The following is a 27,930-nucleotide window of genomic DNA, read 5'->3' on the forward strand; positions in this document are numbered from 1 at the left end:
ATACACTCCAGTCAATCAAAGTAAAGTGCCTAATAACAGATGTGGCAATTAAGCTGAAGAATTCTGTCTCTCTCATTTAATTTTTATTACAGAGAATAACAGAGTACCTCATTAAACCTAGCATCACAGAGTTGGGTTTTTTTTTTTAATTTGGCATACAAATGTCTGCAAAAATTAGATCTCTGAATAGGGTGCCTTGTTACAAAAGGTGCTTTGTCAGACAATGATATGAACAGATCATTTTTGTATGACAAATATGTGCTTGTGATACTACTGTCCTTTTGCAGAGGTACATGCTTAAAGAAGTCACCATGTGTCCTGAAGGATAGTATTTTGTGGGATTTAGGGCCTTGTGTTCAAGTTGATAAAAACATTGTCTTGATTCTTCTGGGTTCATGAACGACCCTTAACTGAAATCAGCAGCAGGCATTTAAGAAGGTTTCAGATAATCTGTAGCCCAGGTAAATTAACATATTAAAGTAAGAGAAATTTTCTGGATGAACTGTAATAATTGCAGCATTAAAAAGTTGTCTTCTGATTGTTGGAGCTTCTAAGGCGTATCCTGCCATCATTAGTTTCTTCTAGTGATGTATTGGGCACTCTTTTTAAAAAGACCTCTGATTCATCATTAGACAAAGTTAATTAAAGAATTTAATTACTTGAGGTACTCTAAAATTTATGGTTAGAGAAGACTGATACTGGTATTAATCAGAAAAGGAAGCTTTGATATGAAATTACTCTGTTAGTATAAAAGGCATAAAATTACAAAGTTGTTTACTTGGTCCTTCTTAGAAAGAATCTGCTTTTTTACTGCCTGCCACAAGTGTTGGTAGCAGTTTTATTTCTTGGAGGTTTTATTTATTCACTGAAGCACAGTATCTTGTCCTACAGCTGCAACTGATACTCTAGGGGTGTTTTGAACCAGTCTGTGCCTATGTACATTCACCTGCATGTTTATATATCCCCAGTGTGCAGAAAACTTGCAGACATCACTGGCACCTGGCAAAGTTGAATTTCTCCCCAGGAATTTTTATTTTTTCTTCTGCTGGCAGATAGGGAGTACTAGAGTACTTAGTACTAGTACTAAGTACTAGAATTCCACAACTACAAACATGGTTTTAAATTTGTATTAATGTTTATGGAAGATGTAATGTGTTCAAGCCAGTTTACCATGAAATCCACATATTTTGCATGTTGCTCACTCTATAGGCCTCTTAAGGTTGTTGTAATCCCTGTGAAAGTTATTCAAGGCAGAAGTTCTTCAAGACTTAAACACAGGATTTATCCCTTTAATTGTGGGCTTGTTAAAAAATAGAATTAACCAGTCACTTTTGGTTTTGAATTATGTTCTTCCATTTTGCCCTTTGAGTGCAAAAATACTGCATCCATTCCAACATCTGCAAATCACCAAAGTAAAGATGGAACTGAGTGAATGAACTGTCCAAGCAAATACTTTTGTGCTCCCCATTCTTCTACTACAGTGTTTTGAATTTTCTTTGTAGGGTGGTGGTGGCATGTGAGGCTTTGTGCAGTGACTCACAGATGCTTTGATTGCTGAATGTGGAAGAACTGATCTGTAACCAATTTTTTTCCGTAGTCTGAAGCATTGAAATGTTTCAGAAGCTGTAAAAGGGAAATGGCATCAGAATTAATTAATTTTGGTTTTTTAAGCAGATAATTTGAAACATTAAGTTTTTAAGCTGTGGTAAAGATTTACAGAAGTGTAATGCTTGGTGTAAATCATGAAAACAGGAGGTAGCTGGAAAGACAACTTTATTTTCTGCTGGGTGTTACATGCAAAATGGCCTTTCACTAGATGATTTACAAGGACAAAGGTACTGAAGCAAAGTTGCCAGCAATTTTTTTTACAAATGATACCATCTTGTTAGCAACTAGAAGTTGTAAACAAATGCAGGAGTTCATATGTCTGATTTTCACAATGAAAGGGTCCAGTGAAAGGCTGTGGCAAGTTCAGGGAGCTGCAGTCTGAAGAATTTTGCCAGTGATAACAGAGGCTGTGTCTACGAAAGAGAAGAATCTAATGTATGGTGAAAATGTATGTGGAAAAAGAGAAAGTGCATGTGATGGGGGAGGGAAGGAAACAGGCTGTCTTTGAAGAGGGCTGAAAAGCAAAAGACTTTTAAAGGAAGGTGGGCACATTTGAAATTGATCCTCAATTGCATAGGAAGCTAAAGTAATTATCTGAGTCCTCTGACTGTGCTCTTTTATATCCTGGCAATAAACTGGAAGTGACACGGTGTCTGGAAAGCTGGTAATAGGAAAAGAGGGGTCACAGAAACTATGTTCAAGAGAGGGTAAAACCATGAGTGATAATTTCCACAGCAGTGGAACCAGGGCATTGATGTATTTAGGCAACCACAGGATTGTCCCAGGCAACTTGTCAGCAACCGCAGAGTTTTCACAGTTACCTCCAGGAGTTCAATGTCCTTTTCTTATACCTATTAGAAAAAAACTCAAAAACTAAGTGTCAGAGATCTATATGCTATGTAGCTTAGGGACTATAACAAAAGGTTGATATAGATATCTTTGTTGTGTAATAAAGCTGGAAATACCTTATTTCAGAAATAATTCTCCTTAAGCACGTGCAATTAGCCATTTTTACTTAATTTTATAATATTCACCTGTACTATTAAAATAGATCTGGGGTTAATATAAAGAGATAATTCAGTAAGGAATACATTATTTGAACAATATTTTAAAATATATTAATTAAAAAAAAAGACAGGGTGGAAGTGGAGGGGGATATGACTTTTGCCTCAAGCTTATACAGTATAGATGCTACTAAATTAAATGTTATTTGCCTTTTCTGCCAAGAACTAACTGTTAACTCCCAACATCCACCCTGGGAAAGATGCCTAGAGCTGAGAGATGCCATCTGTGTATGGACCAGATATAGTTTTTTGTGTTTCACCTGAAATGTCTTGTGTCAAACAAGCAAATCAGGATTTATATTCAAGGTTCTGTTTCATGCTTTCAGAGTGTGATTTTCAGAAACCTTGGTTTGGATTCTAGACAGTTTTGACTGTCTGTATTTGGTAAATTTTCATCTGGGTGGGAAAAAGAAAAAACAGCATGTTGAGCCAAAATATTTTTGTTAAAAGCTCAACCTGTTGGCTCCCTGTGGAAATAATCTTTAAACATACAATACCATGGGCTATAGGTAGCCTTAATGGTTCAACACCTGTACTTGCTATCTACCTGAAAAAGAAGGAAATATTTTCAAGTGAAAGGGTCCTAATTTATCAGCCAATGACAGTGACAGTGAAGTGACCCCATATTTGTGATGTTAGGCAGCCTTCCTCTGAGGAATAATAATGAGTCCATCTGCAAAGTGTCTTGGCATGCTGGCGTTTGTCTTTACCATGCCTCCTTGCCTTGTGCAGGTTTGACTTGCACTGAACTGTCTTTTCCTGCCCTTTTAATGCTAATTTGAGGGAGAAGAGGACTGAGAAGTGGATGTGTGGTCCCTGCTAGTTTAGCAGCTTCAGAAGCTCTCACTGAATGACAGTAAGTGAAGTCAGCGGGCCAAGGACAATCTTGATTTTCAAGAGGTCAATTCCTAGAGGAAACTCTCATGATCTGTTGCAGTGAAACTGGTCTTGTAAAAGATACTGATGAGTGTTCTGCAGGGAAGGACAGAGTCCTTGAGGACTGTGTTGCAATATTCCTGTGCTTTTAGGTCTGTGCTGCACCATGACCCATGCTATCCAGCCACCCGTATTATCTGGAACCCTGTGGCATTACTAGTGCAAATCCACATATTTGCTGGGGGGTAAAATTTCCTGTTTCTTCCCATGTTTGCAGTTACCTTACTTCATTCATTCTGTTCTTGTAATTACAATGCAAGAGGTTGTTTGATGCTTTCAAAGCAGTGTGCAGTGTGACAGCTCCCAACCTCTCCAGGTTTACACCAGGAAATGTCTGTGTTTGTAGAAAAAAAACCCAAAAAAATACAGTTTAACTTCAAAATATACTCTAGTTTACAGTTTTAATACAGTTTGAAGGCTGCTCTCTGTTATTTTTAAATCAAGTAATATATTATTGTATTTATATTTAGTAGGAATGGTAGAGAGATGCAGTCTGTGAAATTATAGCATTACTGAAAAGACTGTGATGCTGTAGCTTTGAAAACTGGTAATTCCATCACTTGGGCAAATAAAGTCTGATCTCGTCCAGACTTGTGCATTGTCACTGGATTCTCTGGAGCTCCACAATTCAAGACTTCTGCACTTTTCTTGCTTTAAGTGACCAATAAATTTACAAGTTATTGGGCATGAGGCCAGAACATACAGACAAACACTGTGATTACATAAACCTCATTTTCTTAGAAGCCTCCGATAAATAAAGGGAGACTGAAAAATAAAAATGATGTCATCTAATAACCAAAGAAAAATGGTAATTGATTACTGATTTATTTTTCTTAGTAATGTAACGTGAAAAAAGTAGCAGCATATCTATCTCCATCAAGGAGACTTGTTCCAGCACACTCAGCTTTTGATTTGGTTATTCTTCAGACACCAGTCTAAATGAGTTGCTTTTCCCCCATCACGTACTTAGCCCATATTCAACACCTTTGGACTCTCCAAGTGTGTCAGTCTGTTTCACCGTGAGGTTTGAAAGTAAAGCAGCACAGCTGAAGAGGGTCAGATCTGATTAAGCTGCATCAATAAGGGCTCCTATCATCTTTGACCATGGAGGCTGTGAAAGTTTAGGGCCCTTCAGTTTAGGGCACTATTGTGTTACCCTTTAGTAAATTCCCATGCTGGCTGTGCAGATCCCACACATTTTATGTCAGGCAGAGTTTCAGCCCTGCCAGTTTGGTCTGTCCTGAGCTCTCTGTGACAGTGACAATCAATGCTGCCTTTGGAGTGATATGTTTTGAGGATTTGGGAAAAGACCAGTCATTTTCCATTTGCTGTGAGTGTACATCTTCAGCCAGTCTGGGTCTGTGTGATAATGCTCCTAATTCAGGTTATTTTGTATTTGCTTTATGAGTGAGATTTCATGTGACAAGGTGTCAAACTGATTTACTGATTTCCAAAGGGAAAATGCCTTCTGCTCTTCATCCATTAATTCTCTAATGTAATCGATAAAAGCAATCAGTTGTGGATTTTTTTTTTTTCACGGAAGCTAGCATGGGATTAATCATCATTGACAAGATTAGGTCAGATTCAAATTTTGCTGTGGCTGACATCAGTTGTGAGAGAGATGTTTTTATAAGCAAATTGTGTCCCTGGTAGAGGAGCTGAGCCTCAGGGATGAAGAGTGTTATGGAAAAGACTCTGTAGAAGTGAAAGACCAAACAATTCTTCACCCAAACATGGTTAGAAAAACTCTTTTATCTCACATGGAGCTGTAATTTCCAGTTCCAGTCACCAAGTCTATGTGGGGTGCTCTGGAGAGAGTGATGGCAAGGACACTTCCAAGGGACTCTGCACAGATGACTGTGTGGTTTACAATTCAGTCTGAAATTTGAAGAAAACTATGATGGACAGAGAGAAGATTTCTTTTTGAAGTAGCACTTGCTGTACATGCAGGTTGATGCCATGTCAATACAATTAAGAATAGCCTGTGGGTTTGCAGCTCAGAAAACATTTTGATGTCCCTGTGCCCTGTCACTGCAGAAAGGCAGGACTGAGTGCTGTAAAACCTTTGAGATGCCATGACAGAGTACGAAAGGCTCTCACTACTCTGGAGTTTGTCTTCTGTCTAAATGACCCTTTCCTGCTGCATTTTTCATGTTTCAATGGTAAAAATGCTTTTGCAACAGTAATGGGAAAGCTGCATCAGCATTTCCCTTGGTCTTGGATACATTATGTCATGTTAGCAACTGTGTTGTACTATTCTCTGTTGCTCATGCAGGTCTAATCCTGGTTAATTCTCTGGCAGCCCTTGATTTTGCTGACCAAAAAAATGTTTGTTTGAAGCCTTGAGCAACCTTCACTTCTTTTATAGTGTCCATCATACCTTCACCTGCTCCCCCACACCCAGCTCCACCTGTATCACCTGTATTTATTTACTTTTTAGCACAAGAAATCTGAGGGAGAGGTGTGTGCCTTCAGTTTTGCCTGTGGCTCTGCTCTGGGTGAGGGGAGAAATTAATTTGTAAGCAGTCTTCATTTTCACCTCATAAAGAAGCATTTTTTTGCCTCTTTTCTTTAGTTATCTCTTATTTCTCTGGTTTTGATCCTGAACTCTACATGGGAAAAAAAAAAAAAAAAACCCAAACCAAATAAAAAACTGTCAACATAGTTAGTAGTGGCAGAGAAAGTTCCTAAAAATCTCAGATATTGGATATTAATGGTTAACTGTCTTTGTTTATATTAGTGCACATACAGGATTTTTCATTAGCTTGCTAGTGAGACAAATGCAATTTGTGTAGTTACTCAAGTTTAAACGTATTTTAGGGGAGTACCTGTCATTTATGGGAGTATGTTTTGTACACTTTTTACACAATTTTAAAATGAGTTTATTAGTAATTATAATAAACCCTGGGGTGATCGGATTTATTTTTTAAAATGACTGTTATTGATTATCTGATTTTTATAAAATAAATATATAATGAGTTAAATTTCCTTAATTAGCTTACAGAGATTAAGGGAAGTACTCTACAGCTGTTTCATGCAGCTGCACTGCTTTCCTGTTAAATTTTTTTTTAAATCATGGGCGTGGATTGGAGTTGAGGGAAACAGAGAAGTGTGACCTGAACAGACACTGGTGCTGCCTTTAAGTTCATTCCTGAAATAGGAATAAAGATACAGCTTTGTCACTGAGATATTTTGCCTCAAATGCTGTGTAAAAAACTAACAAGCAATAAGATTTTAGTGTTCTGTTGTGAAAGGAAGTCCTGGTGGTGAAACACCAAGGATTTCTTAAATTTGTTGGGTTTTTTTCTGTCTCATGTATGTACTAATTTGCAGAGGGAAGGCATTCCTCAAAATGAGCATTTTCAGTACTTAAACTACAGGTTCTGTGTACATATAGATAATGAAAATATTCTCATGTTATTGGGTGAGATAATTTGAGCAATATATGGTATGAAAAGCGAATCTGTGAACAGTTCTTCTTGGTGTAAACTGCAGGCAGCAAGAGTTAAATGAGTCATCTGCATCTTTTATTGCTAATATCAACACTTCAGCAATGCTAATCAGCTGTACTGATTTTCTGGTTTGATTTTCCTTAATAATTAAGCAAAAGATCTGGAATGCAATCAAGTTTAACTCTAGGGGGTTCATGCAAATTTTTTTTTTAAATCTTAAATTTGGTTATATGTATCCTGCAAAAGGAAAGTTGCTGAAGTTGAGACTAAAAGAAAGAAAAAAGGGAAATACCATTTACAGTCTGCTTTATCAGAGTGAATATTTTTAAGGAAATCACAACTTCACTGCAATTATTAGGTGAAAATACAGCTGCTGTTGAAATAAGTGCACATTGACTGCTTTGCTGCATGCAGAGAAATAGTTACAGACCAAGAAATACCTTTCAGCAGCCTGATTTTTCAAGAACAATTCAGCAAAATAGGATCATCTCTGTATCCTCAGATACCTTAAATAGAATAGTTTCTTGTTGTGAGGTGTTTTATGTTTATTTCTGAAGTAAGAGTTAAGTAATACTATTTTGTCTCTTTCCCCCCCATGGTTCTGTGGTCTTCTTTTTCATATAATAAAGTGATTTATGTAATTTGCTTTATTCTGTTCCATAATATTTAAAGTAAGAAATTTCTATTTCTGGATTAATTTACTGTGTTAAAATATTTTTATTAAATCAAACATATTTATTAGAAATTATTTTCTTATTCTACTACAGATTACTCAAGGGTCTCATTTTTTTGGTATCTCTGTAGCCACATAATGTTAGAATCAGTGTGTAAGTGAGGAAATAAGGTCAACTGTTCACCAAAACAGAAATGTAACTTAAGTCATTACAAATAAATTACATGTTAATAGCATTCATTCTGGCATTTTGGATTAATGGCCATTTGGATTAAGAGTGTTTCAGCATGCAAATTAAAATAATTTGCTTAGTAAAAGTGTTAGGGTAATCTTTTCAGATCTTCATGTTACTAGAACAGCTTTTTTTAATGAATATTTATTCTGTTTGGAAACTGTACAGCCGGCTGAGGAAGGGGAATTAAATTTTGGGGATTCAAGTTTAAAGAGCAGTGACAGTGCAGGGTGACATGTGAGGCTGTGCTGGCCATGGGGAGGATGTGGAGAGGCACAAACCCTTCCTGTAGATGAGGGACGTGCAGGGCTCCTGGCGCTGTGTCACAGCTGAGCCTCTCCACTCTTGTGGTCTTGAGCAAGTGCCAGCCTTTATTCCAGACCTCAGCTCTGGCTCTCAGAGTGGGCAGAGCCTGGCTGAGCACACCCGGCCTGGGTGGCTGCAGCTGGAGGGGACAGCAGACCTCTGAGGTGCAGCTTGTCCACCACTGACCTCGTGGGAAACAGCTCAATTTGGGCTTTTCTTCCAAAACAGGCGTGGTGCTGCTGCTGCTGGGCAGGCAGTGTGTGTTCCTTGAAGTACCCCTTGCTTTAGATTGATTATAGATGGGTCAACATTATTGGCTACTTTATATTCTGTATGGTATTACTAATGTACTATTTCTTTTTTTCCTCACAGTCATCTCTTTGGAAAGATGGTTCTTCATTTCAACTCCCTTTTTGGCTTCCCTGTCATACTCCTGTACCACTGGATGGGTTCAACTGTGTCTTTGAATCTGGAGGATCCCAATGTGTGTAGCCACTGGGAAAGGTAATGCTTTCCTTTTGGAAAAATAAGTGATGTAAATTCTGATGTAATAATTTTGTTTTGCTTTACTTGGCATGCTTCTAATTATTGAAAGCTTTTAGCTGAGTCTAAAAACAGAGGGAAAAAATTCACTTTATTGTATGGGCAGGTGAGTTCATGGATGAGTGAAAGACTGTTTAACAGTGGGCTGAAATGCATCTTTGCACTGGGGATTAGGATGCAAATAACCACTACAGTGGTACCAGCAATGTTGCGCAACCATCTGGGTACTAGAAGTGAGTAAAAATAGCTCTTTCCAATTTAGGTGAAAAGAAATTTAACATATGCAAAATATAATTAACCATATTGGAATTTGGCCAAATTTGATTATGCTGATTCCATCCTATTCAGAACTCACAGGATCTGAATTAAGATTTGTTGTTTAATTATTTTGATGAGGTTCAAAAATTTATAACATGCAAAATTAAATTCATCATCAATGTAGTTGGCCTGTTCATCCAGTTTAATGTGAATTGTAAAATGTCACAATGGGTTGGAGAGGTTGAGCCTTAAGCATCTGCTGAACTTCTTTTCTTGTGTATAGGTTATGATAGTAAAAACAAGACTTCTGGTCTCATTACAACTGTTGTGCCTGTAATTGATCAGCTGGTCCATGAGACAGTCTTAATTTTCACAGTTCATTTCAGGACATCAGTATTTCCTGTACTTAATGTAAACTGTGTTGTGTGCTTAGTCATGGGGAGTGCTACTGGGCCATTGTACACTTAATGGTGATTGTTATGGCTGAATCTTTACAGAGAAAACCAAAACTTGTATTTACTTTTTTGTAAAATCTCTCTTTAAAAAAACCAAACCCAACACATAAGGACATTCCTTGGGATTTGCCTCAGCTTCATGTGAAGCATTTGTCACCTCTGCCTCAGCTGCTGTGTACAGTTCATGAAACAATTTGTCTATGAAGTAGTCACCGTATTAAATACCTGTTCATAATAGTCAGACATTTGTCTACAGTGTTACTGGATACTGTCCTATACTGTGTGTGCTTTGTTACAGTTTTTGTAGGTAGAAGTGGTTTTGGGGGAAGCTACAACATAGTGAAAGCAAAATGGGAAAGAAACCCTGAATATAACTATTTACACTACATAATATAATCTAAAACTAGCTAATCTGCAGAAGGAAAAATATACTGAGAAATGCATCCAGCAAGCATGCCCACTTTGTTGCATGAACTTTTTTTCCTTCTTGTGCTGTCTCACAAACAGGGCAGAGCGCCAAATAAACTCGGTGAAACATTCACACTGCTGCCCAAAGCAGGTGACAAAGGGACAGAAGTATGAATGGGCAAAGTGCCAGACAGAAGCTCTTGACTGTCACTGTTGTATGCTTTAAATAAAAAATAGACCTCTAGGACTAAAATGGTCTTTACAAACAAACAGTGAGAAGGGGTAGAGCCTCAGGGCAAGAGCACAGAGCCTCAGGCAAGCAGCAGCATCCCCCTGGTATTTTGTTGGGCTGGGACAGCTGGGTGGATTAGGGCTGCTTGCCTTCATGCAGGAAAACATGCAGTAGGGTGTGTGCATTTAGGGGTGAGTGGCTCTGGATGTGCTTGCTTTTGGCGTAGATGGTGACTGCAGGATGGGGAGACCCTGCAGCGGGGGCTCAGGGCTTGGAGAGGGTGTGAGTGGAAAAGAGGGAGAGCTGGGCAGGCTGTTTAGTGTTTTGGCGGGTCCTGGGAATCAGTCCTGCTGCAGGAGTTTGCCATGCATTCCTGTGTTTTCAAGCTCCCTTGCGCAATCCAGGACTGGCTGCCAGCACAAACAATCTCAAAGAGTTTTCTAGGATGATTCAATATTTTCCCCTTTTGCAGCAGGGCTCTGCTCCTCTTGCCCTACTGACAGCTTTGGAGGCTCTCAGTGTAGATTTGTTTCTAGGACACTGTATAATTGTTTATTTTGGCAAAATAATAAAAAAAGGATTTCGTATAGTATTTATGGGGGCGTGGTGTGGTGTGGGTGGTTCTCTGTCAAAAATAACCCAGTAAGCAAAAGAAAGTATGGTGTTCAGTATTCATTAATTTCTGTTTGCTGAATAGACTGTTTGGTGGTATGCCTGTACTGTAATATTTCAGTAATTGCTACTCAGTTGTATTTCTTTGTTAGCATTCACTTAGTATTTAAATGCACTGGATGTCTTCCTGTAGGCCCGGATCAAGTTTTTACAAGAAATTTTTCAGAAAGTCCTGTTTTTTTTCTATTTTGAAAGATAATAGAAGAAATCTCATTTTCTGGCTCCTTAACTAGTTGTTCTGTTGTCTAGTTGCATTAATAAAAGTTTCCACAGGAGAACACCTAATTCCCTTTGCCCTACTTCCGTTTGCTGCCTATTTGAGATACAGGTCTTCTGTTTTTTAAAAAAGTCTAGTTGACATTACATTTCTTTAAATGTCAAGTAGTGGAATTTCATCAAATGTATTACATGTAGTAGAAACATGGTGACTCTCTTCAAGTTATTTTTCTCTGCCATCTTTCTGTCTCATTTTTTTAGACATGAGTATTTTGTTATATTTATTCCATTCTGTAACAGGATTCTGTAAAAGACCTAATTAAATGAGACTGTACTGAAAGGACTTGCTTGATGATCTCCCTTTTTTCTCTCTGTCTCTCCCCAGTTACTCAGTTACAGTGCAAGAGTCATATCCACATCCTTTTGATCAGATTTACTATACCAGTTGTACTGACATCCTAAACTGGTTCAAGTGCACGCGACACAGGTGATGTATAAATCCTAATATTGTCAAATTGCTGATGTTGTTAAGATTCTTGATTCAAAATCAAGCATGATATGTAGCATTTTTTTTAGCTGTAGTGTCCAGTCTGTCTGACTGCTGTGATCTGTGTCAGCTGGAAAATGCTTGTCCAAGCAATGTCACATAAATTTTATTAGCAGGCTGGGGTGTACCATCCCATGGAGTGCTAACAGAAAGCAAACAGCTTGGGAAAAACTAAATTCTCCAGACCCTGCAAGGTGTATTTGTTCAGAAATATCATGGGCACCCCTTGTTGCTTGCAGTGTTGTGTTCTGAGGGAAGTAAGTGTACGCTTCCTTCCTGAGGGAAGAAAAGTAAAATGATTTGTTAAAGGAAACTTCCTTGTAAGCAGAAAACAAGCAAGGGTTGAATGAATAAAAACTGGTGACATCTGCAAAGAGCATTTTCCTCAGAGGAATATGCCCACAAGTGAAAAAGTCCCTATTCTTTTCCCACTTTCTGACCAACCATGAACCTAAGGCCCTTGGACTCTTGAAGTTGGCGACAGATAAATCAAGACCACTCTGAACATTTTTTTCCTTTTCTTATGACACCTGAATGTTTTTTAAAATGTGTAAGAATATATCCTGTCTTGTTTCTGAACCAAGGTATGTGACAAACACTCATTCCTTTCCTTAGGATCAGTTACCGTACTGCCTACAGACATGGTGAGAAAACGATGTACAGGCGCAAATCCCAGTGCTGCCCTGGATTCTATGAAAGCAGGGAAATGTGTGTCCGTAAGTTCAGCTTTTTTAAATGTTTGTTTGGTTTTTTTTTTGGTTTTGTTTTTTTTTTTTTTTTTTAAGCTCCATACATCCATCACTGTGCTAGTGTGACTCCCCTCTGATGGGTGGCTTGTAGAGGGCGAATTGTAGGAGCTCAGTTTGTCACCAGTGATGCACATGCAGCTCTCATTGAAGCCAGCTGGGGCTGGGCAGATGCAGATGACAGGATGGTTGGATTTCAGATGTCTGAGTGGCCAGCCAGCCTTGATGTGGTTCTAGCTAATGACTGTGTGGAAAATGTACAGTGTGTTTTCCAACACAATAGTTCAACACAAGGTGTAAAACCGTGAGGGATATGGAAGTCTTTTCTCCTTGGAATAGACCCCAGCAGATCTTCATGCTGAGCCTCTCTTGGACATACACAAGTCTGTAACTCTTTGGAGGTCTCAGCACCGTTTCTGGGTGGCAGTACTCCTATCTCCTCATCTAACCCAAAACTGGGAAAAATTGTGTTGGAGAGTCTGGAGGCAACCTTGGCTCAGTTCTTTCTCTCTCTTGTGAGTGGCCTTGTGCAGACCTAGGGAAGTCTCAAAATGGTATTTGTTAAGAACATCCTGAAATTTGAAAAGAAAAAATAAAGCTTTGATTCAAAACACTTTCTGCTTGTGCAAAAGCAAGGTCAAAATATTTTTTTTTTTTAAATTAATATATCTGATATCAGATTGGAAATTATTTTAGCTCTTTTTTTTTGGTAATATGTATATATTAGACTTACAAGAACCAATTTCTGACTACATCTGGTTATGATACAGCATGTGTGAGTAATGATATTTAATTCTTTTATTAGGTAGAATACTTTTGGAAGTGTATTACAGTTTAAGTCATGATGTGTTGACAGGTGTGATGGTTATTCTCTTATGTGACAACAGCTTTTACATAGCTATAGCATATGCAATAAATTCATTGTGTTAACACAATGATACTCAGAACCTGAAAAATTCAAATACCATTTGACATACTAATTTTTCCTGTTACTACATAAAAATATGCCTTATCATGATACCCAGGATATATCTGCTCTGACTTCTGAAGTGACTGTGGAATGCCTTAGACTTTAAATTATAAATACTGATCCTTCAGTGTAGCTGAGTTTGCATTTATTTGAGCTTGGAAGAAAGAGAGAGACCTTCAGTCTTCCTGATCTCCAGCTGGAGCATTTGCATTACTCCAGTTTTATTTCCATGCAGTGTGGATTACTTTGTTTATCTAGGGGAAGGATGTAAGATGCCTCTAAAAGGCCAAAATCTTTGTGGTGTTGTTGATATTTTGGTGTTTGTTTGGTCCTTTATTTGACTTCTCAATTTAGAAGGTAAAATAGAAAAGTCTACTGACTCGACATTACATGAATTGAAATTTCATTGCTGCTTCTCAAAAATAATAGGAATTTGTGTTTTTTTATTTGTGCTATTTCTTTTTGTCTTTAATGTGGGTTGACAAGAAAGCGTATTTTAATATTAAATCTAGCAGTATATGGGGTCAGTACTTGGACTGTTTGTAAGAGTGTAGGTATCTTGTTACTAAGTACTAATTCACTTTCACTAAAAAAAAGTGCTTTGTGCTGGCCTCACTGAAGTCCTGTTTATAGAGGATATAAATAATGTACAAATTTCTCACCTCTGTTTTTGCTGTTGCCAGCACCTCTGTAGAACTGCATCTCAGGTTGTTATTTTTGCTCCTACGTTTAGACCTGATGCAGTTTCTGAGACTATCTAAATGCAGTTTATATGCAGATACAAATACAGAACAGTAATTATGTGAAGTTCTATTAAGGAGCTTACTCCTGGCAGCTCCACCCCAGGCTGGGAGATTGACTAAATTTCTTACTTATTCTGAAGAATTTCCTGCCACTTGTCTCCTATTATCAGCAGCAACCCCCAGGAAATTTGACATTTGAATACTAGGCTTAGCTACAGACTAGAAACTTTTTCAAAAAGTGCATTTTTTTTTAGCATATTTCTGAAAAGAAAGATTTTAAAGGTTTTAGGATATTTTCTGATGGCTTTCTTGTAGATGGACACACAAGCAAAAGTTGATTGTTCCTGGCAGCTTGAACATTTACCTTGCTTCATTTCTAACATTGTAGTAAATTTCTAAGAATCTTAATGGAGAACTATGCCTGCTAAATTTCCTCAAAACATGGAACAGAAAATGCACCATCCATCTTAAGGTATAATTGGATATCACTTTACTAGCAAATAGCCATCAAGCACAGGAAATAAGGATCAAACAAGGCATATGTTCTAGCATACAGTATAGAAGTGAAGGACTTATTTGAAAAACATGTTTATAACATAGTTTAATAGATAATTGATTTTTTCCCACAACAAATGCTTGTTTCAATTAATTTGGAAGACGTTGGAGTTAAATCTTGCAGTCATCTAATTTATGTGCATAATTTCATCCAAAGTGTTTCAATTTTATGTTAACTGGTTTATGGCTGGCTTTTCAAAGTGAAAAAGCAACAGATCCTAAAATGCATGCATAAACTTACATCAAAGATAAAAATACATTTTTACAAGTTTTCTTTTAACATCAGATAATGAAGGCATGAGTGTAGAAAAGATCTTGAAAAAACAATAAGGCACAAAAGGAAAGGGCAAATAAGATGTAAAAGCAAATATGCAAGAGTAAACCCAGATTGCTTTTCATATAATAATTGAGCTTTCCCTTGGCAAAAAAGAAGACATGGCAATTACCACCAAGGAGTTTTTGGTGCTTCTTCACACTGGTCAGTAAAATAAAAAACCCTTCATGTTAAGTTTTTCACTTGCACCTGCATATAAGTTTTGGTTTTTTCTTTTAACTGTGCACAACAATTCCATAGAAAACCAAGAGAAAGTAGTTTATTTGTTCCTGGTGTCATTAGTGTCTTTTCAGCCGCTTTTAGGTGCTTTTTATATTGTCCTCACCTCTTTGTAGCTCTGAGTAATAAATTTTGGTTCTCTCATCCCCATGTCCACCGAAATATTACAGATGTAGGATTCACTCACCAAGAATCAGTTAGCCCAGAAGGTGTCTGGAGAATAATTTCTTTTGGTTAGAGAATAGATTTTTATCTATATCCAGAATGTGGATCCATGTGCTCAGCATGGCGTGAAGGACAGTGCAAGGAGATAGGTCTGGTTTCTTGCAGCTTCTTTATTTTACTGTTCTGCTCCTGCTGTCTCACAGAGGAGGTGGTGGAGTGTTGCCTTATTGTATTTAAGGCTCAGAAATTTGGGCTGAGCATGTTTGCATTCCCGGGGTTCTTCCTACAAGTGCTCACACTGCATGTTTAACAGTGACCTCCTGTTGCCTCACGGTTTTTCACACATTGGTTTGTGGAGAGCCTCAGTGCCCAAGGCAGCACTAACTAGGAAGAAATCTTCAAAGATACAAGTGATTCACGTCAAGTTACAAGACTAATGGAAAATTGTGATGAATTATTTAAAATCAGTCTTTCCATAACACATAAATAGGCAACAACACTTTGTGTTAATGCCTTGCTTCATCAAGTGTTTAAAAATTATTATTCTCCCTGTTGATTTCTAATGAAGATCATTTTAATGCACATCTGAAAAGTAGCTTGTTAGAAATAGTTGAGAATGAAAACTAATGACTATAAGAATAAGCAGTTAATGGCTGGGATCCCAGATAATAATTTTTTTTTTTATTTCATTGATCTTTGTGTGGTTTTCCTTTTCCTTGAACACACTAAATGTAAAGATCACCAATATGCTTCATCATCTTTAATTGAGAAAAACCCAGAACACTTGCGAGTATTTTTAACTAAACACCTAATTACTCTAGAATATTTTCAGTCATTCAGCACCACAGTGATTCATATGTAGCCCCATTAAACTTCTTTTTAACATCTGCTTTGTCTTTTCCCCCTTGATAACTTTGTATTCATTTGTATAGCAGTCAGATTTCTGCTTTAGATGGAAATGTTGGTACAGAGGAAAATCTTAATTTTCTAAGTTTTATTATTGTTTAGAGTAGAAGGAAATTATTACAGTGTATGTATTTTGGAAAGTCAGGGGTATTTTGTGATTAATGTGATGCCAGCAAATTGTTGCTGGTCAGAGATTCTTCCTCTCGGGTGTATTATATTCTGTCATTGATAATGCTGAATATCAAAGCCTTTTCATTTTTTTGTTAGATGTTTCAAACAAAAGATCTGTTTCAAAGTAAGACTTAGCTTAAAAACGTGTTTGCGAATCATAAAAAAAAAACAAAAAAGAAAAAGGAATAAATTTAAGGCAGCCCTGTTTAGCACTAGAGATGCCACCAAACTTTAATACACTGCTATTTATTTTGCTTTTAAGAGGTACTTGAGACACAAAAGAACTGTGTTAGGACTGTTTTAAATAATATTTTTCCAAGTGGTAGGAGTTCTGTAATGTTGTTTTTTTTGTTCTGACAGCTCACTGTGCTGATAAATGTGTCCATGGCCGTTGTATTGCTCCCAACACCTGTCAGTGTGAGCCTGGCTGGGGAGGACCCAACTGCTCCAGTGGTGAGTTTTCACCTGCTTCTGCCTGTCTTGTACTCTTTCCTTGGTGTTGTCCTCTCTTTTAGACAGATAATCATCAGTTCTGTGCTTGGGCTTCTGCTTTCTGATCAGAGCTTTTTTCTGAGTTATCAGGTTACTCTGTGTAACCTGATTTTTCTTCATTTACTTGCAAACACTGTTCCCATGTAGCAGCACTAATGAGCTTTTTTTTTTTTTTTTTTTTTTTTTTTTCTGTGCTCAGAAACATGCAGATATCACAGTATCTGGAGCAAAGACATAATTTTATTTTACGTGGAAGAAAATCTCACGGTTTTTATTTTACTAATGTGCAAAGTTTGATGGTGCCAGGTCACATTTAAAAGCTATCAGGAGAGCCTTCCTAGCAACTCTGTCCTCCTTTTTCACTCTGCCACTGACTCAACCATTTTTCCCTTTACACTTCACTCCCTGAACTCTTAATGTCTTTCCATTGTACTCTGGTCAAATTTCTCTTATTTCCTTCTCCTTTCCCTTTGCCATAAAAGCATGTGCAGGAGATTGTGCAGAACACAAATCATTATAATTTCTTCCCTTTGGCTGAAATACAGTTTCTCAAAGTAATTTTTATATTAATTTTAATTCTTTATTTATTCCAGCCTTGTGGCTCCCTTTTTAAGGTCTTTAAAAATGTATATTTGAGGCTCACATAAAATCACATATTTTGTTACAATCAAGTTCAAGGTGGATCTCTGCTAGTGACTGCCCAGTTGAAAAAAGAAATAAAAACAACTGTATTTGCAAGTTAAAGTCCACAGACCTTGTAAATTTCTAACAAACAAATTGCAAAGATATTACACTCCTAATTTACTTAGTACATTATTCCTATAAAACTAACAACTTTCATTTATCTTTCTTAAAAAGGGGAAATGTTAATTTCTTCAATTTTCAAACATGTTGCTATCATAACTCAGTTCATCTGGAACTGATCTGTTGTTCCAGCAGCATATTTGTTGGCATGAGGAAGAATTTAACTATTTTATATTTAACTACTACATTTGTTGTGTAGTTGTCATGTATGCTTGCTTGCATGGGATTCATATATAGCTCCAAAGAAACCCCCAAGTTTTGCATAAGGCATAAAACTGAAAGAGCCATTGTTCTTTCACAACAGTGTGTTGCTGTAAGACTGGTCTTAATCTAATGCACTGAATTGTCAAAATAAATTGTCAAAACATGCTATCTTTCTTTCTGAAAACCTTATGTATTAAGCTTTTCTATAACTAATCAAACATGCAGAAGAAATGTGAATCATTAGACAGCACAGATTGCAAAAATACTGTTATTTACTGAGATTTTCAAGTCTGAAAGTGTGCTTTAGATGAGACAGGAACCTCTAAATCTGCCTATGTAAATAACCCTTCCTCTCACAGAGTTTGTGTCTGGTATAATTTAGTCTGAGTACATGTGCAGTTCTTACCTTCTGCTTTTTCCTCAGCTGGTTGCCTTTTGTGTATCTTTGAACAGTGATCTCTGGAGTGGCTGGTGGTCCTCTAAAGGCTCCTGAGTGACGTTAGGGCTACCTGGGGCTGCCAAAATTTGTTTGGGATTACTGGTGTAGCCATAGGAGAATGGGGGTGAGCTGAGAAAGGGGATATTTCTGTGCATGTGCTACGGGAACATTTGTTCTGGGATTTATCCCCTTCTTTATAGACAAACCTAAGAAAGTTGCTGATTTCACTTGGTTGTCCTTCTGAGCTTGAGAGCTGCTATCTGTCTGTGATTTCCTTATCTGAAGAGCTACAGCACAGGTCAAACTGAATTGAAGAATAGTGGGTAGTGTTGGAAATAACAGTAAGTGAGAGGGGCTTGGCTTTCTGAGCTTTCTTGTTGCTTGCCCTACGTAAAAGATTTTGATACTCTGCCTTTAGCTGTATTTTCTGCATGATCCCCAACTTGGTTTTAATCATAGAAAGGTACAATGATACAAAATAAAGATCTGTGCTTTTTTAATACTATTTTTTAAATATATAGCAAATTATTAATTCAGTATGAATATATGTATATTGCCCTACTATAATAATGTCCATCAAATGGACATTTTCATTACTTAACTGATGGGTGGACCCATATTTGAAAGACAGACCATTGTCTTTCTAAGGCAGAGATTCAGGGATTTTATGGTTGCTGATGTCCAGATAAAATGCCATGACTGAAAAGGAGATACTGTCCTCAAAGGGTGAGGATGTAGTCATCTGTTCATTTTCATGGACTCCTGCATATTGGAAGGAACTGTTCTTCTTAGAGACCAAATATTTTGTAAAACTGCAAAACTAAACATTTTCTTCCAAACTGTTGTCCTATCTTTAGTGGAATTGTTTATTCTCCTTATAAAGGAATTTTATCTGCAAGTATCTGAGAACAGATTTAGTTCTGTTACAGCATCTGTCCATCTGCCAGGCCCTGAGACTGATTTTTATCTGTTGTTTCTCAGGAGGGAATAATTTTTTTGGGTGACTCCCATTTCCTTTTGTAGCAAATATTACTTCCTTATTGCTATGACTCCTTGGAAATTCCTGAATGGTTTAGGTTAGTGGCTGCGCTCAGTTTAGAGAGAGGAGGCCTAAGGTTTGACCAGAGTGCTGAGCCTGTCTTTTTTCAGTGCTCAATTCTAACCCAGACTATAACTCTGTTCCTCACCACATCCTCTGCCTTTCTGAAAAAAATTACATCCCAGATGACCAGGAGGCAGGATTGGATCTATTCTTCAGCAAGGAAAACCTGAGTTGTGGCCTAGGACTTTTGTTAATTAAATGTTTCCCTGGGGAACATTTCCTGCACAAGGTGTATTTTTTTTTTTTCAGGTATTTTCTTTTTATTTAAAGGAAATACAGTGTATTAGGCAGTGTTTGCTTGCAGTAAAAGAAAGTCAGTGTGAGGTGGATCAAGAAGGTGATGATAATGTAGATGTATCTGGGAGGAAACACCTCATGGATGACGAGATCCTTCCTTTGTAAGCATTGCATTCTGTTGGGAGACATGACAGTCACGGAAAACAATTTATTGTAATATAGATTTATTGAGTGAACACAATAGTCAAGACAAGGGAGTGGACAGAAGATGTGAATCAACACAATCCATAAGCTGTCAGTTCCCCTTTGAGGAAATAATTGTGAATTCTAGGAATATAAGTTGGACAGTTCTGGGCTAGGGACAAGTGCAATATTAACAAAAGTGGACTGGGTGCTAAATATAGGTTGAACAAACAGATTTTATTGACGAATAAACAAACTGACACAACTTTTCCCTCCCAAACTGAATTACTGTTTTATCAAATTTTTAACTGGCATGTGTCACATTGGGTTGTTTTTAAGAATGCTTTTGAGAATAAAATAGTGTTCTGTAGTTGAATTATGTGCTAATGTCTGTGTAGATGTGAAGATGGTCAAATCTCATTATACATTTGCAATTTATGTCTTCTGCTCACACTCCTACAACACTAATTTATATCTACTTATAAATGTTATTTATTTACATTATTTATATATATGTATGGTATTATTTCTATTATTATCTGTATTATAATGGATAATACATGAACCTGATTGTCAGTTTTGAATGGGTGTGCAGTTCAGTGGGTGTCCTGTCCACAGCCAGGACATCCACTTTGTTTTTCTTCTCATGCCTAGCAGTCCGCAGATAATTCCTTCAGAATCAATAGGACACTTTCTGGATAAGCTGGAGCAGAGGCAAAAATCAATATTACACTGACTCGTCTGAAATGGTTATAGCCTTGTGATCCCCCCCAGCTGCCATGAGTGGTAAAGCAAAAAAAGGAAGTGACATGTCTTTGGTTTATTACCAAAGCATGGTTAGGATTGTTTGTGAAAATGGGAGCAAGATTCTTCCATTTTTATTGTGCTGAAGTAATCTTGAGATTTGTTTGAATCACTGGGTTTTAATTTGTAATTTGATTCTGTTGGTGATTAGCAGACCTTTATTGGGACCATAGTATGAAGTCATAGGAGTAGAAAAAGTGGTACAAAGACATAATTTGTCTCCAGGGTTTTGTAAAGCATGAGAAGAAAATTGGATGTTTTTCCTTAATACATTAAGCTGCAGGTTTAAGCCTTGCACCTCAGAGAAACCTTTACCTTTAAATGGGCTTAATTAAGGTAACTTTTAAACGACAGTAGCTTTGCTACTATCAGATTTCCTTTGCAGCCGTGGGTGTTTTGTAAAGTTCGCAAATTCCGTGAAAATCTTGCTGTTTTCTTCATGGGACTTGGCAGATGCAGGCCATGGTAGAAACTGGATCCCTTGGCACTGCTGTGTGTGAGACACTCACGTGAGCCACGGACAGTGCCAGCTTCCCAGTGCAGCTCTGGATTTCCTTTAACCCTGCAGAGGTGGATGGATGTGTGACTTTTCCAGTGAGACAGCTCCTGTGGAATCTGCCTGGAACCACCTTGCACAGAGTCCGCCCAAACTGAGATTTTTCTGGGCCAGGGTATTGCTTTAAATTTTTTTTCCTTTTTTTTTTTTTTTTTTTTTTTTTTTTTTTTTTTTTCCTTTTTTTTGAGTAATGCAGCTTGCAAGATACACTTAGGGAGTTAGCTCATCCCTGAGTTTTCCAGGCCATCCAGCAGGCTGCAGAAATAAGTTCTGGTTTCAACCACATCCTTGCATTAGGAAGGCTTGGTTCCCAGAACCAGGGAGCTGGTAAACACACAGGCAAAACTGCAGTGTCCTGGCAGACAGCTATTTTACTTTTATGGAAAATGTAGAGAAATAGCTTATTTAGGTAATGCAGAACTGCCCCCAGCCCAGCTTCTGAGTAATAGTGCCAGCAGGTCATAAACAATCTTGAATTTAACCTGTTTGTATTTAATGTGTCTTCCCTATGTTCACTGCCCATAATTCTTCTGTAATTATTGCTGCTGTAACTTCCTTGACTGACTTCTCAGTTTTTCCAGCTGAACACTTCATTTTCCCCTGCAACCAGGCTGAATATCTTTGAGTTGAGAAACTAACCCACCAGTAAGTCAGACGAGGTGCAAATAGGAAAAACAGATATTAATGAAAGTTGCCATCACCTTCATTTTTAACAGTCACAGCAGTGTCACTGTGGTAGGTGGCATCAAAACTTCCAGGGCTGCATAGCACCTCAGCTTGCCTAGAGGTTAGTACAACTGTGTATTTGAAATAATAAAATTATTTTATTTAGTATGTTTTTGGTGAACTATTTTGGTTTGGAAGTCCTAGGAAAATTAATAGATTTTATGGCCATGCATCAGAATTTTGCTTAATTACAGAACAAGTCTGTAAGCAAAAGTAGAAACAAAATAATCACTTTCTACAAAAGAGTTATTAAATTTATTTATGTAGGGATTTACTTAAAGGAAGGCATTCTACTAAATGGTGATAGTTTTATTACTTTGTAAGATTTTTCTGGACCAGAGAAACTTTTCATTTCTGCTTTTCACCATTTTGGAAACCCATTAATTTTTACTGTTTGCCTATGCTGATTTTTTGACTAAGGTCTGTGTTGCTTTTTTTTTTTTTTCCCCTAATTACAGTGCTTAAGTATTTTTAGTGCTGATTTCATTTCAATCTGCCTTGTATATTGGCGGGCTTATATATTTTCAGTGGCTCACTTAGTAGGTTTTCAAGGATGTGAAGGATAACATTTGTGGCCAATTAAAGAAAAACAATTAAGGTGACCTTCAAGTCATTGCAAAAAAAAAAAAAAACCAAAAAAAAACAAGAAAAAAAAAAAGAAAAAGAACTTATGGTTCTACAAGGACATCTGTGCAAAATCAGGGTCATGGAACTGATATACTACAAGCAGGTTCTTAAAATTTTTCCTATAATAATAATTATTTTTAACAGGTTTTATCTCAGTAACATGATAAAATGGACACCAACAACCATCTGTATGTGTTTTCCGTATCAATTATCCATCCTTGTGTTCTGCTGTCCAAAGCACTTTAAAGAGTCTTGGAAATTTATGGCATGTGAAAGGCATATAGTTCCAGTCTTTCATAAGATCTGAAAAACACATTTTCATTGTTCTTCCACTTCACGGATCAAAAGGCTTTTATAAAGTAAACAAGAAAAAAAACCTGTGAATTAGGTTTAAGCTTAGTGTTTTGAATAAAAATCCTTTCTTATACACAAAACAAAAAGTAAGAATGAAAAATGTGCCACAGGGTAAAAGCCCTACAGTATAACAAATGCAATCAGATAGAAACAAAAGACTGAAAGAAAATTCCAGATCCAATAGAAATGGCGTTCTGAAAAAGAAAAAATTCCATGCATTTTTGTGTCTGGGATGTAGATAAAGTATGTCTTTTACTAAAATACATTGATATTTTATAATTATTATGAGTGATTCTCTGAAGGAAAAAAGGGTGGTTTTTTTTATTAATATGCATATGCCATTTTTACAGCATTTTGAGATGACTAGAACAGAGCAAAATTTTTAAAAAATTGCATGGAGAATAATACATGGTTTTATGAAATAATGCTTTGAATGTTTCTACAGGATGTTTTTATTCTAGTTTTCAGAGTAGCTGGCTTTGTTTCCTGGGTTTTTTGACTCATCTCTGAAGTTTCTGTTTGCCATGTTCCACATTTGTTGTCCAAGCTGAAAGAGAGGCTGATGTCACATGGGGCTTAATGCATCTTGTCAAATTTAAAACACACTTTGAATATTTATAGTTTTCACAATCAGCAGGAATTTACTTTTACTTGGCTTAAGTTCCAGTTAGGACAATTATTATCTTTTTCCTATCCTGCAGAAATATCCTAAGGGAAACAAGTGCAATCCATTTAGATCTGCAGATGGAAATAGCAGAAAGTAGTTTCAAGAACACTCTCTAAACTTCCCAGTAGGTGTGATATGAGTGTGGATTTGTGATAACATCCATATTTTTTTCTTTTTTTTCTTTTTTTTTTTTTTTTTTTGCTTGGAAAATAAATGGATTTCTCTTCTGTTGACTCTTGGAAGTCACACCTTGGGTCATGTCCAGGGATTAGTAATCTTTATAGTAACAACACTGTCAGTGGAGTACTCCTTTGGATAAATCAAAGTTTTCTCAATACTGTCCTGTTTGTACTAACACTGTCGATGGTTGGGGAAAGGAAAGGAAAGGAAAGGAAAGGAAAGGAAAGGAAAGGAAAGGAAAGGAAAGGAAAGGAAAGGAAAGGAAAGGAAAGGAAAGGAAAGGAAAGGAAAGGAAAGGAAAGGAAAGGAAAGGAAAGGAAAGGAAAGGAAAGGAAAGGAAAGGAAAGGAAAGGAAAGGAAAGGAAAGGAAAGGAAAGGAAAGGAAAGGAAAGGAAAGGAAAGGAAAGGAAAGGAAAGGGGATGTTGAAGCTATGGGCAGCTTCAGTTTGTTTTACATGCTGAAGGAAAGGAAATCACCTTTCACTTACTAAAGGCCATAGTTGCTTGAAGCTTTCTGAAGAAATTGTGTCGGGAGTTTTGCAGGCAGGGAGATAGGAGTATGTCTATTTGCCAGTGTTAGGTTATTTTTAATTTATACTTCACAAAATTGCATTCCAAGGGAGGGAGTATTTACTCCCTGCTGTCTGTGGTAGGGAATTTTGTTCTCAGTTTTTCTAAAAGACCATAAAAATACAAAAGCCTAATGAAATGATAAGAATCTCCTCTGTTTTCAAATAGTGATATGTATTTCCAGGAACACACTGCAATGTGTCTTGCAGAAAGATGGGTGAGGTTGACTAAAATATCATTTAGTTGTCTTGGTGCTATGTATGAGACACCTGCAAGAAACTGACAGCAGGGACTGTAAATCTTAGTTTTGCTGTACTTCTTCTCCCTCACTGGGGAGAATCTTTAAAAACAGCATTGCAATAAACATTGGCTAGCTTGAGTATGAAGTTATAAGGGAAATTGTGGCATAGTTAAAAGGTAAGTTAGAGTTCCTAAAGAAGTTTTTCTTCTGAATTGTTCTTTGGTTTGATCTGATAGCCTTATTTGTTTCTTATTATAGATCAGCCTTCAGAGGAGTGTAGAGTTTTAGGTGATCAAGGTGGGTTTATCAGGAATAAACTGGGACTTGTTTGCAATTTTTTTGTTGTTACCATATAATGAAATCAACATTTTAAAAAAGCAGGAAAACCCTTACAAGCATATAACCATATTTAGGTAAAAGTGTTTTTTGTTTATAAAGAACAATAAAGTAGTTGCCAAATTATACTCATGTGTTTCAGATTGTTAGAAAAAATAATTTAAAAAAATATATTAAAATATTGGAGCTTCAACTACCCCAGTTTGTAAATCACAAAAACCATTTGCATTAAACCACATATAGCCCAGCACTATGACAATGAGCATTACAATTATTTTACAAGGAAATCTTATGCTATACAAGAGAACTTCACATCTTCAAAGATGCTACAAAAGGCCTCAATTTGGTAGGAGTTTCTCTCACAGGTTTCAGTTTCTTCTCAAAGGTGTTTTTTTTATTATTGTATTCTTAAGCTTCTCCCTGTTTCTCGAGTCATTTGGTCCTCAGTGTCAGCAAGAATTTTTATCATGGTAGACCTGCACAGTCTTAGATATTCTTACCATAATGCTCATGTTAAACAGAATTTATGCAATGCAGTGCTCTTGTTCCAAAGGTGAATTGCTGCTTTTGCTCAATAAAGCAGAGAGCAAAGTTCTCCTTCCTCTGTGTATGGCATTGTGTGATGTGCACGGTGCATACTGTGGTGACAAGAAACATACTCCCAGATGAATAATAAAAGGAAAATATTATAAGAAGATGTGACATTAATTACACAGTGTTAAAATTGGTGTTTATGTGTATTTTGTTTTTCCCCTACAGCATAAGGTGAAGGCAGAAAGGACCCTGTGATCTGATACAAAAGCTGACAGGGAGACTAACTAATTCTTCTGTTTAAAGCATAAAAAAAAGGGATGGTGAATATAACGTGTGAAAGGCCACAAGGGCCTTTTGTAAAGAAGGTGTTCTGTATAAGACAGAAAAACAATAAGCCAGTTCTCTAGGATCAGCACAGAAAATTAATACTGGTTTTCTGGCTGGGTTTGGCACCTCTGAGCTGTTCAGACTTTGCAGGAGTGATTTGGGCTGGGATGCACCATCCTTGTGCTGAAATAATTCTGAACATTCTCTTGTCTCTATGCATTACTCCCTTTACCCCTTGTGCTGAGAGAGATGGTATAACAGCTCTGGATCTGTTCAGAAAATCGGTGTATGAGTATTTTGAAGGTGCCTGCTTGTGGTGTGTGTCCTGTCCATGTGTGGTTGTGACCGGGGTGCAGGGAGTACAGCTCTTCTCATTAAACTCCTGCTGACACTCTGTAACGTGGCAGTAGTCATCAGCCCCAAGAATATCCCATTCCACCAAATTAGCAGATGTGTGGGACTTCCAGCCCAGCTTTCTAGATATAGTCTGATGTAGTAATTGTGTAAAAGTAATCCAAACTCACCACAGGAAATATTTCTACCCTTTGCCTTCTTTTCTAGCAGTAAACGAGCATCCGTTTCTGATAAATCACTCTGATTTCCTATGGAGAATTTTATTGATGATCAGTCAGGGGAAATAGAGGTAAAATACATTATTTGTCCATCTTGTTCAGTATTATTATTTTTCCCCCTTAATCCTGCACATTTCTCCACAGTTCTGCCCATAAGTCACAGGTGGATGGAAGGCTGGTGACAGACCTTGTGTGAAGGCTGTGGCAAAACTGGACTGTGCTGGGGCCACCACTGGAATGTAATGAAAGATTGCAAAGTCAATATTTGTTATTCATCTGATCATTGCTATGAGAATGGTCCTGAGGCTGGGTGTTTGCAGCCATAGGATGTGCTTTTATTTTAATGATTTCCTGCAAACATAATGAGAAGGTCATGCCAGGAAACTAATTAATGGTAATACACTGGGCAGTGCATCCTGCCCAAATGTGGCTGGGTGCTGGATGCAGTGGCAGATGCTTGGTAGGAGCAGTTTCTGGGCCCTGTGGCTCTCAGACTCGTTGCCCTGGGTCTTCAAGAAGTTGCAGGAATGTTGCTGTGCACCAAATACCCCGTTCCCAGCAGCTGGTAAAAGAGCACAACCTGTCACTTACCAACGAAGAATAAATCTCTTACTATTTCCATCTTTGTAGCAAGGGCATATTTTGGCTGCCTCCATCCTTGCCTGAGCTCTGCACTGGAACAATGGAACACTGTGGAAATCAGAATCAGTCTGAATTCTCCTGTTGATATGTCTGAACAGGGCTTTTTGGAGGGTGTTTTCTTTTTTTTTTTTTTTTTTCTTGTTTTGCTTTGGTTTTTTGGTTTTTTGGTGGTTTTTCTTTGTCTTTTTTGTTTTGTTTTTAAATTATTATTAGTTGTTTGATTTATTAATTAATTAATATTTCCATGAGGAATGGCGAAAATTGAAATTTTTCTGAAAAAAAGTCTTTCATCTGAATGCAGACTAATGTATTAAATATATATATGTATATATATATATATAAATTAGGGGTTTCTGTTCTGTCGTGATAGAACACATGACTGTCTCAGGCATCTTGACAGACACACATGTATTTTTTTATACCCAAACTAGCTAGTTTCCTGACTGGTTGAGCAAGAGGATTACACATTCTACTCCATGCAGACATGTTGAAAATGTTTAAAGTTATCATGGCAAAAGGCAATTTGAGAGATGCAGTGTGCTGTAGGCAGCAGTGCATTACAGAACTGTTGTAGGCCTGTTGTTTGTCCATAACAAAACCCACACATCTTTAAAAACAGAGGCCAGTGATAAGATGGGCAGTTGTTCTTACAGACCAGCAGCACGGCTGGGTGTTTATAATATATAACACTACTTTTTGTTGCTCTCTGTTTTATTGTGTGTAAGTGCTCACAGTATCTCCATTTATGAATGCATGTTCTAGTGACCTATACTGGGGGGGAAAAAAAACCCCAACCTTAAGGAGTAGATTCTTGAAAAGACCCTAATTCCTTTTTATTTGTGTAGCCTGGGTGAACAGCTCTTACAGCTGAATAATTCCTACCCTGAGGAGCATTCTTGAATTACTTTGCATTAGTCTAGGA

General features: G+C 37.3%; 1 protein-coding gene across 1 annotated transcript in view; it reads left to right on the forward strand.

Moving 5' to 3' along the window:
- The window catches only part of MEGF10 (multiple EGF like domains 10), an 85,047-nt gene that overhangs the window by 10,519 nt on the left and 46,598 nt on the right, over window positions 1–27,930 (forward strand). The window contains exons 2-5 of the mRNA XM_021551837.2: window positions 8,644–8,775; window positions 11,441–11,542; window positions 12,218–12,318; window positions 16,772–16,864. Coding sequence (XP_021407512.2) covers window positions 8,660–8,775; window positions 11,441–11,542; window positions 12,218–12,318; window positions 16,772–16,864 — 412 coding nt within the window. The 5' untranslated portion in view covers window positions 8,644–8,659. The remainder of the gene's footprint in view (window positions 1–8,643; window positions 8,776–11,440; window positions 11,543–12,217; window positions 12,319–16,771; window positions 16,865–27,930) is intronic.

The sequence above is a fragment of the Lonchura striata genome, chromosome Z, assembly GCF_046129695.1.
Source record: "Lonchura striata isolate bLonStr1 chromosome Z, bLonStr1.mat, whole genome shotgun sequence".
Classification (NCBI taxonomy): domain Eukaryota; kingdom Metazoa; phylum Chordata; class Aves; order Passeriformes; family Estrildidae; genus Lonchura; species Lonchura striata.